Here is a 15,259-nt window from a genome sequence, read left to right as displayed (position 1 = left end):
GCCACATGCATGTTAGGAGAACTGGGTGGGAATTGGGGAAATATTCCAGAGAGGAAAGTTTCAAATATGTGAGTAAGAATGTGTTGATGAAGCAATGGTGCACTTACGACTAATGTGTGGGATGGGATCGAGAAATTAGCCTGAGTCGAGTAGGTTGTGGCAGAAGCAACTTAAGACGTGGGTCATCTGGGCAGGTGATTATTAGCACATCCTTTTAAACCAACACATGTTCTTTTTGATGATAGCCATTCTGTCAGGTGAAGTGATATCTCATTGTGGTTTTGATGGGCATTTCCCCAATTAGTGACGCTGAGCACAATTTTTATGTGATTTTCTGTTGGCTATCTGTATGTTTCCTTCCGAACAATGCCTGTTTAGATCCTCCACCCATTTTTATTTTTATTTATTTATTTTTTTTGCGGTACGCGGGCCTCTCACCGTTGTGGCCTTTCCGGTTGCGGAGCACAGGCTCCGGACGCGCAGGCTCAGCGGCCATGGGTCACGGGCCCAGACGCTCCGCGGCATGTGGGATCCTCCCAGACCAGGGCATGAACCCGTGTCCCCTGCATCGGCAGGCGGACTCTCAACCACCACGCCACCAGGGAAGCCCGGATTGTTTATTTTTTGATATTAATCTGTATGAGTTCTATTTGGGATATTAACCCCTTACTGGATATATTGTTTTGCAAATATCTTCTCCTATTCAGTAGATTGCCTTTTTGTTTTGTTGGTTTCCTTCACTTTGCAAAAGCTTTTCAGTTTGTAGTCCCATTTGTTTTCTGTTTTGGTTTCCTTGTCTGAATATACAGATGCAAAAAAATATTTCTAAGAGCAACGTCAAAGAGTACTGCGTGTTTTCTTCTTGGAGTTTTATGGTTTCAGATCTTAAGTTTAAATCTTTAATCCATTTTGAGTTTATTTTTGTATATGGTGTGAGGAAATGGTCTGGTTTCATTCTTTTACATGTAGCTGTCTAGTCCCCTAGTCCCCAAAGGAAAAAACAAACAAAAAAAGGAAAACACAGCACATCTTCAGGGGATAAACTTTGTAAGTTACGTTTAAAATTACACAGATACATTGAAACTTCCCCCAAACCAACATACCTTAGAAGGCTTAATTAAGCCACTGGAAAGGTTGTGTTATTTCCTTGGACAAATTGCTATGCCGAACGTCAGCTGACTGTACCTGCTGATGTCAGGTGACATGTATCTGGTTCATCTCAGAATGCCATAGGACTTGTGTGTACAAGGCCACAAACATCTAACACAGGTTGGTGGCAGCAAAGGTGGCAGTTTCTTCTGTATGACTTTGAAAAGTTTACATTGTTCTGGTTTCATAAGGTGTGCATGAGAGGATAAAAACTAGGAGGTACATTTAATTTTTTCCACTAAGAGTTTAGGACCCTTTAGGCAGGAGCTTTGAACAGTAGCATCTCCCTTATTCTGGCTCTCGCTGTGCTGAAATTTAATTTTGAACTTCTTCTGAATGAGCCACAGGGAATGTTCATTATCTAAAAGTGAAGCGTTGAGGGTTATAAGACCAAATGCTTGTTTATGGAGAAAAGTATTTCATAGTGTGTGTGTGTGGGTGAATTGCCAGGTTTGGAGGTACTAGATAAAAACAGATTAAGAGGACTTTCCTGGTGCTGCAGTGGTTAAGAATCTTCCTGCCAACGCAGGCGACATGGATTCGATCCCTGGTCCAGGAAGATCCCACATGCCACAGAGCAACTAAGCCCGTGCGCCACAACTACTGAGCCCGCGGGCCTAGAGCCCACGCTCTGCAGCAAGAGAAACCACCGCAGTGAGAAGCCCGCACACCTCAATGAAGAGTAGCCCCGCTTGCCGCAACTAGAGAAAGCCTGTGCACAGCAATGAAGACCCAACACAGCCATAAATAAATAAATAATAAATAAATAAATTTATATTAAAAAAAACAGGTTAAGAAGCTCTAAAAACAAAAACGAAAATGAAGATCTGAAGTAAGATTGTAGAGGAAGAGGCAGTAATCCAGATGTTGATTTCCCCCCCCCCCCCCAAATTAGGGTGGATTAAGCATGCTTTAAAAAGAGGCCCTGACAAAAGTCCTTTCCCCAGTTATTTCCTACTGTCTACACAGGAAAACTTATGAGCTAGCTTCATTATTGTATAACATGAGGTTGACAGAGTCTTATTCTCAAGAAGGTGGCACAGTTAGGTGCTGGGAAAATCTTTTTTAAACACTGAAATGTTTCTTGAAGCCCAGAGTTTGATTAGAGAAAGTTAGGTTCCACTTAAGATTTATTCAAATCCCAGTTAAAATCCTACAGTCATGCTAGATGACAGGAAAATAAAAAACAAACAACGCTTTTTAAAAAAAATTTTATTGTACAGTTGATTTACAACATTGTGTTAATTTCTTGTGTCCAACAAAGTGATTCAGTTATACATATATATTCTTTTTCATATTCTTTTCCATTATGGTTTATTACAGGATATTGAATATGGTTTCCTCTGCTATACAGTAGGACCTTGTTGTTTATCCTATATATAAATAGTTTGTATCTGCTAATCCCAAACTCCCAGTTCTTCCCTCTCCCACTGCCCCTCCTCTTTGGCAGCCACCAGTCTGTTCTCTGTGTCTCTAAGTCTGTTTCTGTTTCGTAAATATGTTCGTTTGTGTCATATTTTAGATTGCACATATAAGTGGCATCATACGGTATTGGTCTTTCTCTGCTTGGCTTACTTCACTTAGCATAATAATCTCTAGATCCATCTGTGTGGCTGCAAATGGCATTATTTCATTCTTTTTTATGGCTGAGTAGTTTTCCATTGTATATATACTGCCAAGTTCTTTACCCATTCATCTGTCGATGGACATTTAGGTTGTTTCCCTGTCTGTGCTATTGTAAATAGTGCTGTTATGAACACAGGGGTGCATGTATCTTTTTGAACTATAGTTTTGTCTGGATATATGTCCTGGAATGGGATTGCTGCATCATGTGGTAACTCTATTTTTAGTTTTTTAAGGACCTTCCATACTGTTTTCCATAGTGACTGCACCAATTTACATTCCCACCAACAGTGTAGGAGGGTTCCCTTTTCTCCACACCTCCTCCAGCATTTGTTATTTGTAGACTTTTTAATGAAGGCCATTCTGACCGGTGTGAAGTGGTACCTCATTATAGCTTTGATTTGCATTTCTCTAATAATTAGCGATGATGAGCATCTTTTCATGTGTGTATTGGCCATCTGTATGTCTTTTTTTTTTTTTTTTTTTTTTTTGTGGTACGTGGGCCTCTTATTGTTGTGGCCTCTCCCGTTGTGGAGCACAGGCTCCGGACGCGCAGGCTCAGCGGCCATGGCTCACGGGCCCAGCCGCTCCACGGCATGTGAGATCTTCCCGGGCCGGGGCATGAACCCGTGTCCCCTGCATTGGCAGGCGGACTCTCAACCACTGGGCCACCAGGGAAGCCCTGTATATCTTCTTTGCACAAATGTCTATTTAGGTTTTCTGTCCATTTATCAATTGGGTTGTTTTTGTTGTTGTTGTTTATTGAGTTGTATGAGTTGTGTACTTTGGAAATTAAGCCCTTGTTGGTCGTATTGTTTGCAAGTATTTTCTCCCATTCTGTAGGTTGTCTTTTCATTTTGTTTATGGTTTCCTTTGCTGTGCAAAAGCTTGTAAGTTTGATTAGGTCTCATTTGCTTATTTTTGCTTTTATTTTTATTGCCTTGGGAGACTGATCAAAGAAAATGTTGGTATGATTTATGTCAGTATGTTTTGCCTATGTTCTCTTCTAGGAGTTTTATGGTGTCATGTCTTACGTTCATGTCTTTAAACCATTTTGAGTTTTTTTGTGTATGGTGTGTGGGTGTGTTCTAACTTCATTGGTTTGCATGCAGCTGTCGAATTTTTCCAACACCATTTGCTGAAGAGACTTTTTCCCATTGTATATTCTTGCCTCCTTTGTTGAAGATTGACTGTAGGTATATGGGTTTATTTCTGGGCTTTCTATTCTGTTCCAATGATCTGTATGTCTGGTTTTTTTTTTAACATCTTTATTGGAGTATAATTGCTTTACAATGGTGTGTTAGTTTCTGCTTTACAACAAAGTGAATCAGTTATACATATACATATGTTCCCATATCTCTTCCCTCTTGCATCTCCCTCCCTCCCTATCTATCCTTTATGTCTGTTTGTTCCTATCTATTTAGGTCTTCTGCCCATTTTTGGATTGGGTTGTTTGTTCTTTTGTTATTGAGCTGCATGAGCTGCTTGTATATTTTTGAGATTAATCCTTTGTCAGTTGCTTTATTTGCAAATATTTTCTCCCATTCTGAGGGTTGTCTTGGTCTTGTTTATGGTTTCCTTTGCTGTGCAAAAGCTTTTAAGTTTCATTAGGTCCCATTTGTTTATTTTTGCTTTTATTTCCATTTCTCTAGGAGGTGGGTCAAAAAGGATCTTGCTGTGATTTATGTCACAGAGTGTTCTGCCTATGTTTTCCTCTAAGAGTTTTATAGTGTCTGGCCTTACATTTAGGCCTTTAATCCATTTTTTTAAAAATCCATTTTGATTTTATTTTTGTGTATGGTGTTAGGGAGTGTTCTAATTTCATACTTTTACATGTACCTATCCAGTTTTCCCAGCACAACTTATTGAAGAGGCTGTCTTTTCTCCACTGTATATTCTTGCCTCCTTTATCAAAGATAAGGTGACCATATGTGCATGGGTTTATCTCTGGGCTTTCTGTCCTGTTCCATTGATCTATATTTCTGTTTTTGTGCCAGTACCATACTGTCTTGATTACTGTAGCTTTGTAGTGTAGTCTGAAGTCAGGGAGCCTGATTCCTCCAGCTCCATTTCTCGTTCTCAAGATTGCTTTGGCTATTCGGGGTCTTTTGCATTTCCATACAAATTGTGAAATTTTTTGTTCTAGTTCTGTAAAAAATGCCAGTGGCAGTTTGATAGGGATTGCATTGAATCTGTAGATTGCTTTGGGTAGTAGAGCCATTTTCACAATGTTGATTCTTCCAATCCAAGAACATGGTATATCTCTCCATCTATTTGTATCATCTTTAATTTCTTTCATCAGTGTCTTATAATTTTCTGCATACAGGTCTTTTGTCTCCTTAGGTAGGTTTATTCCTAGATATTTTATTCTTTTTGCTGTAGTGGTAAATGGGAGTGTTTCCTTAATTTCACTTTCAGATTTTTCATCATTTGTGTGTAAGAATGCCAGAGATTTCTGTGCATTAATTTTGTATCCTGCTACTTTACCAAATTCACTGATTGGCTCTAGTAGTTTTCTGGTAGCATCTTTAGGATTCTCTATGTATAGTATCATGTCATCTGCAAACAGTGACAGCTTTACTTATTCTTTTCCAATTTGGATTCCTTTTATTTCTTTTTCTTCTCTGATTGCTGTGGCTAGAACTTCCAAAACTATGTTGAATAAGAGTGGTGAGAGTGGGCAACCTTGTGTCGTTCCTGATCTTAGTGGAAATGGTTTCAGTTTTTCACCATTGAGGACGATGTTCGCTGTGGGTTTGTCATACATGGCCTTTATTATGTTGAGGAAAGTTCCCTCTATGCCTACTTTCTGTGGGGTTTTGATCATAAATGGGTGTTGAATTTTGTTGAAAGCTTTCTCTGCATCTATTGAGATGATCATATGGTTTTTCTCCTTCAATTTGTTAATATGGTGTATCACGTTGATTGATTTGCATATATTGAAGAATCCTTGCATTCCTGGAATAAACCCCACTTGATCATGGTGTATAATCCTTTTCATGTGCTGTTGGATTCTGTTTGCTAGTATTTTGTTGAGGATTTTTGCATCTATGTTCATCAGTGATATTGGCTTGTAGTTTTCTTTCTTTGTGTATATGTCTGTTTTTTTGTGCCCGTACCATGCTATTTTGATTACTGTAGCTTTGTAGTATTGTCTGAAGTCTGGGATGGTTATGCCTCCTGATTTTTCTTTTTCCTCAGGATTGCTCTGGAAATTCTGGGTCTTTTGTGGTTCTGCATAAATTTTAGGATTATTTGTTCTAATTCTGTGAAAAGTGTCATGGATAATTTGATAGTGATCGCATTGAATCTGTAGATTGCTTTGGGTAGTATGGCCAATTTAGCTATATTAATTCTTCAAATCCAAGAGCATGGGGTATCTTTCCATTTCTTTGAATCGTCTTCAGTTTCCTTTATTAATGTTTTGTAGATCTCAGCATATATGTCTTTCACCTCCTTGGTGAGGTTTATTTCTAAGTATTTTACTTCTTAAATGTGATTTAAAAAGGGATTGTTTGTTTACATTTGTTTACATTTCATTGTTAGTGTAAAAAAATGCAACCGATTTCTGTATGTTAATCTTGTATCATGCTACCTTGCTGAATTTGTTGATCAGTTCTAGTAGTTTTTGTGTGGAGTCTTTAGGGTTTTTTTTATATATAGTATGTCATCCTCATGTAGTGACAATTTTACCTCTTCCCTTCCAATTTGGATTACTTTTATTTCTTTTTCTTGTCTGATTTCTGTGGCTAGGACTCCCAATACTATGTTGAATAGAAGTGAGAGTGGGCATCCTATTCTTGTTTCAGATTTTAGTGGAAAGGGTTTCAGCTTTTCACCATTGAGTATTATATTGACTGTGGGTTTGTTATAAATAGCTTTTATTATGTTGAGATGTTCCCTCTATACCCACTTTTGTAAGTTTTTATCATGAACGGGTGTTGAATTTTATCAAATGCTTTTTCTGCATCTATTGAGACGATTATGTATTTTTTGTCTTTTCTTTTGTTGATATGGTGTATCACATTGATTTTGCATATGTTGAATGATCCTTGTGACCCTGGGATGAATTTAACTTGGTTGTGGTGTATGACCTTTTTTATCTGTTGTTGGATTTGGTTTGCTAATATTTTGAGAATGTTTGCATCCATATTCATCAAAGATATTGGCCTGTCATTTTCTTTTTTTTGGTGGTGTCTTTGTCTGGTTTTGGTATCAGGGTGATTGTGGCTTCATAGAATGTCTTTGGGAGTGTTCCTTCCTCTTCATTCTTTTGGAAGAGTTTGAGAAGGATCGGTATAAGTTCTTCGTTTGTTCGGTAGAATTCACCTGTGGAGCCATCTGGTCATGGACTTGTGTTTGTAGGGAGTTTTAAAAATTACGAATTCTATTTCATTTCTAGTGATCAGTTTGTTCAAATTATCTATTTCTTTTTGATTCAGTTTTGGTGGGCTGTATGTTTCTAGAAACTTGTTTGTTTCTTCTAGGTTATCAAATTTGTTGGCATACAATTGTTCCTAGCATTCTCTTATGTTGTTTTGTATTTCTGCAGTATCAGTTGTGATTTCTCATGTTTCATTTCTTTTGTTTATTTGGGTCTTCTCTTTTCTTCTTGTTAAGCCTGGCCAGAGGTTTGTCAATGTTGTTTACTCCTTCAGAGAACCAACTCTTGGTTTTATTGATTTTTTTCTATTTTTAATCTCTATTTAATTTATTTTCTCTCTGATCTTTATTTCCTTCCTTCTGCTGATTTTAGGTTAGGTTTTGTTCTTTTTTTCTAATTCTTTTAGGTGGTGGGTTAGGTTGTTTATTTTAGATTTAGCTTGTTTCTTGAAGGCCTGTATCACTATGAACTTCCCTCTAAGAACTGCTTTTGCTGTGTGCCATAGATTTTGCAGGTTTTTTTTTTTTTTTGCAGTACGCGGGCCTCTCACTGTTGTGGCCTCTCCCGTTGCGGAGCACAGGCTCTGGACACGCAGGCTCAGCAGCCATGGCTCACGGGCCTAGCCGCTCCGCGGCATGTGGGATCTTCCTGGACTGGGGCACGAACCCGTGTCCCCTGCACCAGCAGGCGGACTCTCAACCACTGCGCCACCAGGGAAGCCCTTGCAGGGTTGTTTTCACTGTCATTTGTCTCAGGTATTTTAAAATTTCTTCTTTGATTTCATCATTGACCAATTGGTTTTTTTAGTAGCAACTTGTTTATTCTCCATGTAATTGTTTTTTCTTGTTTCTTTTTCTGTTGTTGATTTCTACTTTCATGCCTTTGTGGTCAGAAAAGATGCTTGAAATAATTTCTATACTCTTAAATGTGTTGGCTTCTTTTGTGCCCTAGTATGTGGTCAATCCTAGAGACTGTTCCATGAGTACTTGAAAAGAATGTGTATTCTGTTTTTTTGGGGAGGGGGATGTAATGTACTGAAAATGTCAATTAAGTCTAACTCTTCTATTGTATCATTTAGGATCTCTGTTGCTTTATTGATTCTCTGTCTAGAAAATCTGTCCATTGATGTCACTGTGGTGTTAAAGTCTCCTACTGTTATTGTATTCCCGTCAATTTCTCCCTTTATGTCTGTTACTGTTTGTTGTATGTATTTGGGCACTCCTATATTGGGTACACATACGTTGATGAGTATAATAGCTTTTTCTTGCAATGATCCTTTTATCATTATATAGTGTCCTTTATCTTTCTTTATAGCCTTTGTTTTAAAGTCTGTTTTGTCTGAGTACTGCTACCCTTGCTTTCTTGTCATTTCTGTTTGCATGAAATATCTTTTTCCATCCCCTCACTTTGAATCTATGTATGTCCTTTGCCCTTAAGTGGGTCTCTCATAGGCAGTATATTGTAGGCTCTTGTTTTCATCCAATCTGCCACTCTGTGTTTTTTTTTTTTAAAGGATAGTTATCTTTTTTAAAAAAATTAATTTATTTTTGGCTGCGTTGGGTCCTTGTTGCTGCGTGCGGGCTTCTCATTGCGGTGGTTTCTCTTGTTGCAGAGTGTGGGCTTCAGTAATTGTGGCATGTGGGCTCAGTAGTTGTGGCTCATGGGCTCTAGAGCACAGGCTTAGTAGTTGTGGCGCATAGGCTTAGTAGTTGTGGCGCATGGGCTTAGTTGCTCCACGGCATGTGGGATGCTCCTAGACCAGGGCTTGAACCCGTGTCCCCTGTATTGGCAGGCGAATTCTTAACCGCTGAGCCATCAGGGAAGCCCCCACTCTGTGTTTTTGATTGGAATGTTTAGTCCCTTGACATTTAAGGTAATTATTAATAGATTTGTATTTATTGCCTTTTTTTTTTTTTTTTTTTGTGGCCTCTCCCGTTGCGGAGCCTGTGCTCCGGACGCGCAGGCTCAGCAGCCACGGCTCACGGGCCCAGCCGCTCCGCGGCATGTGGGATCTTTCCGGACCGGGGCATGAACCCGTGTGCCCTGCATCGGCAGGAGGACTCTCAACCACTGCGCCACCAGGGAAGCCCTATTGCCATTTTAAACCTTGTTTTCCCATTGATTTTGTATTTCTTCTTTGTCCCTTCCTTTTTCTTTTTGTCTTTCCTTTTGTGGTTTGATTTTCTTTTGTATTATACTTGTGTTCTCTGTTTGGTTTTTATGAAAAATATGGAATGCTTCACAAATTTGCTTGTCATCCTTGCACCGGGGTTATGCTAATCTTCTCTGTATCATTCCAATTTTAGTATAGGTACTACTGAAGTGAACACCAAACAACTCTTTTTTTTTTTTTTTTTTTTTTTTGCGGTACGCGGGCCTCTCACTGTTGTGGCCTCTCCCGTTGCGGAGCACAGACTCCAGACGCACAGGCTCAGAGGCCATGGCTCATGGGCCCAGTGGCTCCACGGCATGTGGGATCTTCCCGGACCGGGGCACAAACCCGTGTCCCCTGCATTGGCAGGCAGACTCTCAACCACTGCGCTACCAGGGAAGCCCAACGGCTCTTAATGGTACTTACTTTTAAGGAGTCTGTAATTTATTTGCTAACTTATAAACCACAACTTACTGTAGCCTAAATGAAAACTGCTTTGTGGAAACGCAAATGACTACATGGGGATAAAGTAGGAAGTGATTTATTCTTACTGGAAAAAGTCAGGCATTGAGGAGGAGGGAAAGTTGTATATGAACTGAATGTTGAAAGAAATAAAGGATAAAATGTTGTCTGAGAGGAAGAAAATTTTCTCTATACTTCTAGGTTCTGGCTGGTGTAAAAGTGAATTTGACATGAGACAGATTAACAGGAGAAAATCAAACATTTAATAGCATGTGTACATGGGAGAGACCCAGAAAAATTGAGTAACTACCCCAATGGCTGAAATCTTCACATTAAATACTACCTTCAGCTAAAGATGATAGAGGATGTTGGGGGTAGTTGTTTGAGACTTCAGAGGAGAGGAAGGCAATTCACATGGGGATGGAAAAGCAAATGTTTGCTAAACAAATGTTTGCTGGGACTTGCAGAGACAATGGGACACAGGGTGTGCTCTGATCTCTAAGAGTTGACCCTACCACACCTAGCCCATATTCTTTGCAGAGATCTCTGGTGATAGCTCTATTCCTGTAACAGTCCCTCTATCTAAATTATTCAGGAAGTTAGGGGAAAGGTCAAAGTCTCTTCCTGAGCATTTTCAGCCTTGATTGTTTTCACCGTGAAATAATATTCACGTCATAGGGACATTTTGTAGGGGAGCAAAATGTGTCACCCCAATACAAAAAATAAGGATGGGGATATTTTCTCTGAAGATCGGCGTGAGCAAAGACAAGGGTGTATCAAGCCCTTTGCCATCCAATTCCATCTTCCTTCCCATCACCACATACTACATCTGTTGGTAGTCTGTCCTCCTCTATCCAGCTATCGCTCGGTTGACTCGTCCTTCAGTTCAGCTTACCAGACCAGCTCGCCACCCCTGTCTTGACTTGTGACTTCTCATCCCACTGTGTGTTCTCGGCACCAACCATCTACAGCACTCAGGATGGACTGAATCCCTTCTTTTTATTTTCCCTAGGATTAAGAACGTCTCCCCTACCGATGCTTATCGGGACTTCTGTCTGGCTTTCATTGGGAAGAAGACTCTGACACATCTGGTTCTGGAAGGCAGTGTCCACGGTGATGAGATGCTGTTGCTGCTGTTGTGTGAGATCCTGAAACATCCAAGATGTAACCTGCAGTATCTGAAGTAGGTCTCCTGTCATTGCTGTTCTCAGCATGGAAAGGATGCTGTGAGCTCTGTAAACAAGAAAGAAGAGGGTGGCCACTCTGATTGGGTACCACGTTAAACAGAGGAACATATTCTCACATAGAATATGGATGGCATGTCAGCCTGTAGTCTTTCCCCAGCCAGCTAGCCTTCTGCATTGAATGATGAGTCCTGAATGCAAGGAAACACTCAGAATTTTGTGTCATCCTCTAGCTTAGGGACATGGCATCTCAGGTTGCATGTTACCTACCTGTTGTGATTCAGAGTAGCCGTCAGCCTTAATTGGTCACTCACTGATGCTGTAGAAACATCGAGTGTTCTGGTTCCTGGTAGCTCACTGGTTTGACAGATTCCCTTATCCTCAATGAGATCTCGTAACGAGTGCTCTGATTATCATCACCCATCGTTAGGGTACCATTCCACCCCCCTGTACTTAGTTGAGTAGCAACGTGAGGTACTGGCTAGTGACACAGGTTTTTGGATTTGGGAACCTTGCTTTGACCTTTATGACCTGTATCATGTTGAGCTGTCCCCTCATCCATGATATGGGGTTTTGAGGATTGAATGAAACATGGGATGTGGACTGCTTTGCATAGGTACCAGGCACAACTGTCAGCTCTTACCATTACGGATGATTCCTGATGGTGCTGTCTTTCATTAAATTAGAAAAAGCATCTGTTACTCTGAAGTGTGTTTTTGTTTGTTTGTTTCTTTAGATTTTTATTCAAACAAGTAGAGTTGACGCAAAAGAGTCTTGAGAAATGTGGGTAGTGAAATAACAATTGAAAGTACACGTTTGAAGCATGATATTAAAAAAATCAGATTACAGACTTAGATTTAGTGTTTGTGTGTTTTATAAAATCTCAAATTTATAGAAAACATGCATTTTGAAATTCTTGAGGAAATTATACTTCATAATTCGTGGCAAAGATGTTTACTAGTTGACATAGTATAAAAGTAAATGTTTACTCTGAAGTTGTGATAAATGACATTTCTCAGTGGATATACCGAAGCTCCAGAATGACAAATGGCTGGTGCAGAATCTCCTGTTTTTTGCTCATTGATTTGAGGCACTTTACATTCTACCTTGTATTGAAATTACGTAAACTTATAATGTCCTTGTTATAGGTTAAGCTTTGAGGGAAGAAAGGTACTGATCTTAAGAACTCCAGTTTTGCTTGTGACGTACATTCTAATAGGTAGAGTATATGGATTGATTATATCCTTTATTTGCATGGCGCACAGTATCCTCTCTCCCCAAAGAACAGATGGAGGGAAAAAAGAATATTAAAAAGTTTAACTAACTGGTGAATATTTTGAACATTAGGGGCAGAGCCATTATTCAAACAAGCTTGTCCTGGAGTCCTGTACTCTGATTTGTGTCTACAAGAGCAGCTGAGTTTCCAACCCAGTATAATGGATTGCCTCAACGTTCTCTAAAATAGCTGTACCACATTCGTATTTCCGTCAACAGAAGGAGTTTGCAGTTACTCTTGTTCTTGCAACCCAAACTCAAACTTGGGACATGGCTGCCTAAGTGTCAAATTGTATCTCCTTGTTTTAATTAACATATTCCCTAATAACTTATGAAATGGAACTTTTTGAGTTTCAGGCATCAATTTTTTTAAAAAGATTTTTTTTTGATGTGGACCATTTTAAAAGTCTTTATTGAATTTGTTACAATATTGCTTCTGTTTTATGTTTTGGTTTTTTGGCCCCGAGGCATGTGGGATCTTAGCTCCCCGACCAGGGATCGAACCCGCACCATCTGCATTGGAAGGCAAAGTCTTAACCAGTGGACCATCAGGGAAGTCCCCAGGCATCAAATTTTTTTTTCAATAGAATCACATTTAAATTTAAGTGGGATTGGGGTAGACTCAGGTCAGGGAAAGTGATATAAAAAGTGGGGTTTGAGAAATAGGCCATGTTGGTGAAACTTCACACAGAATTGTATTACTGATTTTTTTTTTTTTTTTGCGGTACGCAGGCCTCTCACTGTTGTGGCCTCTCCTGTTGCAGAGTACAGGCTCCGGACGCGCAGGCTCAGGCTGCCATGGCTCACGGGCCTATCCGCTCCGCGGCATGTGGGATCTTCCCGGACCGGGGCACGAACCCGTGTCTCCTGCAATGGCAGGTGGACTCTCAACCACTGTGCCACCAGGGAAGCCCTGTATTACTGATTTTTATTTTCCTCTTAGAGATGAGGCTGCATGATGATCAAAGGCCACAGAGATACTTGAAGAAGCAAAGGAGATCAGTTCTCTAATAGTTCAGGCCAGGGTTTGACGCATGTTGGAGTAGAATGACACGAGAATCAAGGATACAGTCTCCAAGCATAATTAGCTGACAGGGTCTCTTTGTCCTCCCAGAAGAATGACTTTCCCCCATTTATCCCGCAGGTTGGGTTCTTGTTCTGACACCCCTCAGCGGTGGGCTGATTTCTCCTCGGCCCTCAAAATCAACCAGTCCCTGAAATGCCTGGATCTCACAGCCAGTGAGTTTCCGGATGAGGGTGTCAAGTTGCTGTGTTCGACTCTGAGACACCCAATGTGTTTCCTGCAGAAATTGTCGTAAGTCTCTCCTCTCTTCCCATGAAACATCTTCATTTTAGGTCTGGGGCCACACAGAGAAGAGCAATGGGAAGACCAGACTTACAGGGCAAACCCTATGGGACCTCTTACAGATGGAGACCCCTGGTGCCCATTTTGGTCCCAGGTAGATGAGGCATGCATTTTTGCTTGCCCTTGTCTCATTTCTGGTCCTTCAGGCTTTGATCACTAGCACAGGATAGAGAGGGTGGGGACTTGCATTAAGGGCTGTCAGCTGGGAAGTTTGGACTTTGGAAGTGTCTTACCACTTACGTGGTGCTTTTGCAGGTTGGAAAACTGTCACCTTACAGAAGCCTGTTGCGAGGAGCTGTCTTCTGCTTTGATTGTCAACCAGAGGCTGACCCACCTGTGCTTGGCCAAAAACAACCTTGGCGCTGGTGGGGTGAAAATTCTGTGTGAGGGCTTGAGTTACCCTGAATGTCAACTACAGACCTTGGTGTAAGTCCCTGCTGGCTTGTGTGTGTGTGTGTGTGTATGTGTGTGTGCATGTGTGTATATTGTATGTACATTCACACACCTGGATTCAAGTAGGACAGAAACAAGAGTACTTAATTCCACTTGAATGAAACCAGCAAGATTCTGGTGGAAATTAGGGAAAGAACAGTTAGAAACAGATGTTAATGTTTGCATGTCTTTTAAGAGTAAGGTTGACCTTCCAGCCTCTCCCTATTCTGAGAATTTGAGATAAGCAGCTGGTTCTCAGGTCCGATGTTCTGTGTATTTTCTGAAAATTCACATGACATCTTCCAGCAGATGGGAGTGGATTGAGTTATATAGTAGGGTTCAAGACCGGAGAGGAAGCCAGGTATTCAATTTATAGTCGCAGAGAGAGAAAAGGAGAAGGTCATATTTCTGCTTCGACAGTATTCATTAGAAGAATATAAAATTTTCCATATGATGTCACTACATAGACTGCTCTGTTTTACAGAGTTGATTTAGGCATCTCAACAACAACAAACATCTGATGCTTATAAGCGCTTATTGTGTATCAGGTACTCTATTAAATTTTGAGACCTTTTAGTCCTTACAACCACAAGCAATAGTTACCTTTGTTTCAATTTTGCCAATTAGCTAATTAGAAAACCAAAGTTTAGCCACTTAGTTTGCCTATGGTCACATCTGTGTAGTGGGTATGAAGCCCCCTCTATAAACTGAGGTATCAATGATCATTACCTGAAATACATAAAGGCAATGTTTGACCAAACCTCCAGTTTGTAGGCTGTCAAAACTTAATTTTGTTTTAACTTCTCTCCCCAAGCGCCCTAGATTCAAGTATGGTTTTCAGGTGTCACATCATACAAAGCATGGCATCTTTTGGTCCAGTTATCATCCACCTGCTGTTTGTCATGTCACTTCAGGCTCTACAGCCTCTGTCGCTGTTATGCCGTACGTGGGGCACAAGGCTTTTTAGGGATGATTGCAGGTCCACCTGCCTAACTGTACCATGGGAACATCCTTCTCTATGGTCAGGAGGCGTTGTAGGGCTCTAAGCTTGGAGGAGTCTGCAGTGTTTAAATTAGAGACATAGCCACTCGTATCATGAATGTCGTGCATTTGATGTACCACAGTTATGCTGGGACAATTAAATACAGGACTTGAAATAAAACATAAGACAGGGAAAATGGAATCCCAATGACCTAACCGTGCAGAAAATAAGTGAGGCCTCAGATCCAGTC

At 40.4% G+C, this 15,259-nt stretch overlaps 1 protein-coding gene and 1 non-coding gene across 5 annotated transcripts in view; one reads left to right on the top strand and one right to left on the bottom strand.

Annotated features, from left to right (window-relative positions):
* Window positions 1-15,259, top strand: part of LOC101270095 (NACHT, LRR and PYD domains-containing protein 7) — a 62,610-nt gene that overhangs the window by 3,110 nt on the left and 44,241 nt on the right. For all 4 annotated transcript variants that reach the window (XM_049703385.1, XM_033411898.2, XM_033411897.2 and 1 more), the window contains 3 exons: window positions 10,783-10,953; window positions 13,374-13,544; window positions 13,851-14,021. In XM_049703385.1, coding sequence (XP_049559342.1) covers window positions 10,783-10,953; window positions 13,374-13,544; window positions 13,851-14,021 — 513 coding nt within the window. The remainder of the gene's footprint in view (window positions 1-10,782; window positions 10,954-13,373; window positions 13,545-13,850; window positions 14,022-15,259) is intronic.
* LOC117197959 (U6 spliceosomal RNA) lies at window positions 9,380-9,486 on the bottom strand. Its single transcript, XR_004478868.1, has one exon. It is a non-coding gene; the product is annotated as a U6 spliceosomal RNA (small nuclear RNA).

This window comes from Orcinus orca, chromosome 20 (genome assembly GCF_937001465.1).
Source record: "Orcinus orca chromosome 20, mOrcOrc1.1, whole genome shotgun sequence".
Classification (NCBI taxonomy): domain Eukaryota; kingdom Metazoa; phylum Chordata; class Mammalia; order Artiodactyla; family Delphinidae; genus Orcinus; species Orcinus orca.
Note: the sequence above shows the minus strand (reverse complement) of the source record. Positions and strands in the feature narration are given on the sequence as shown.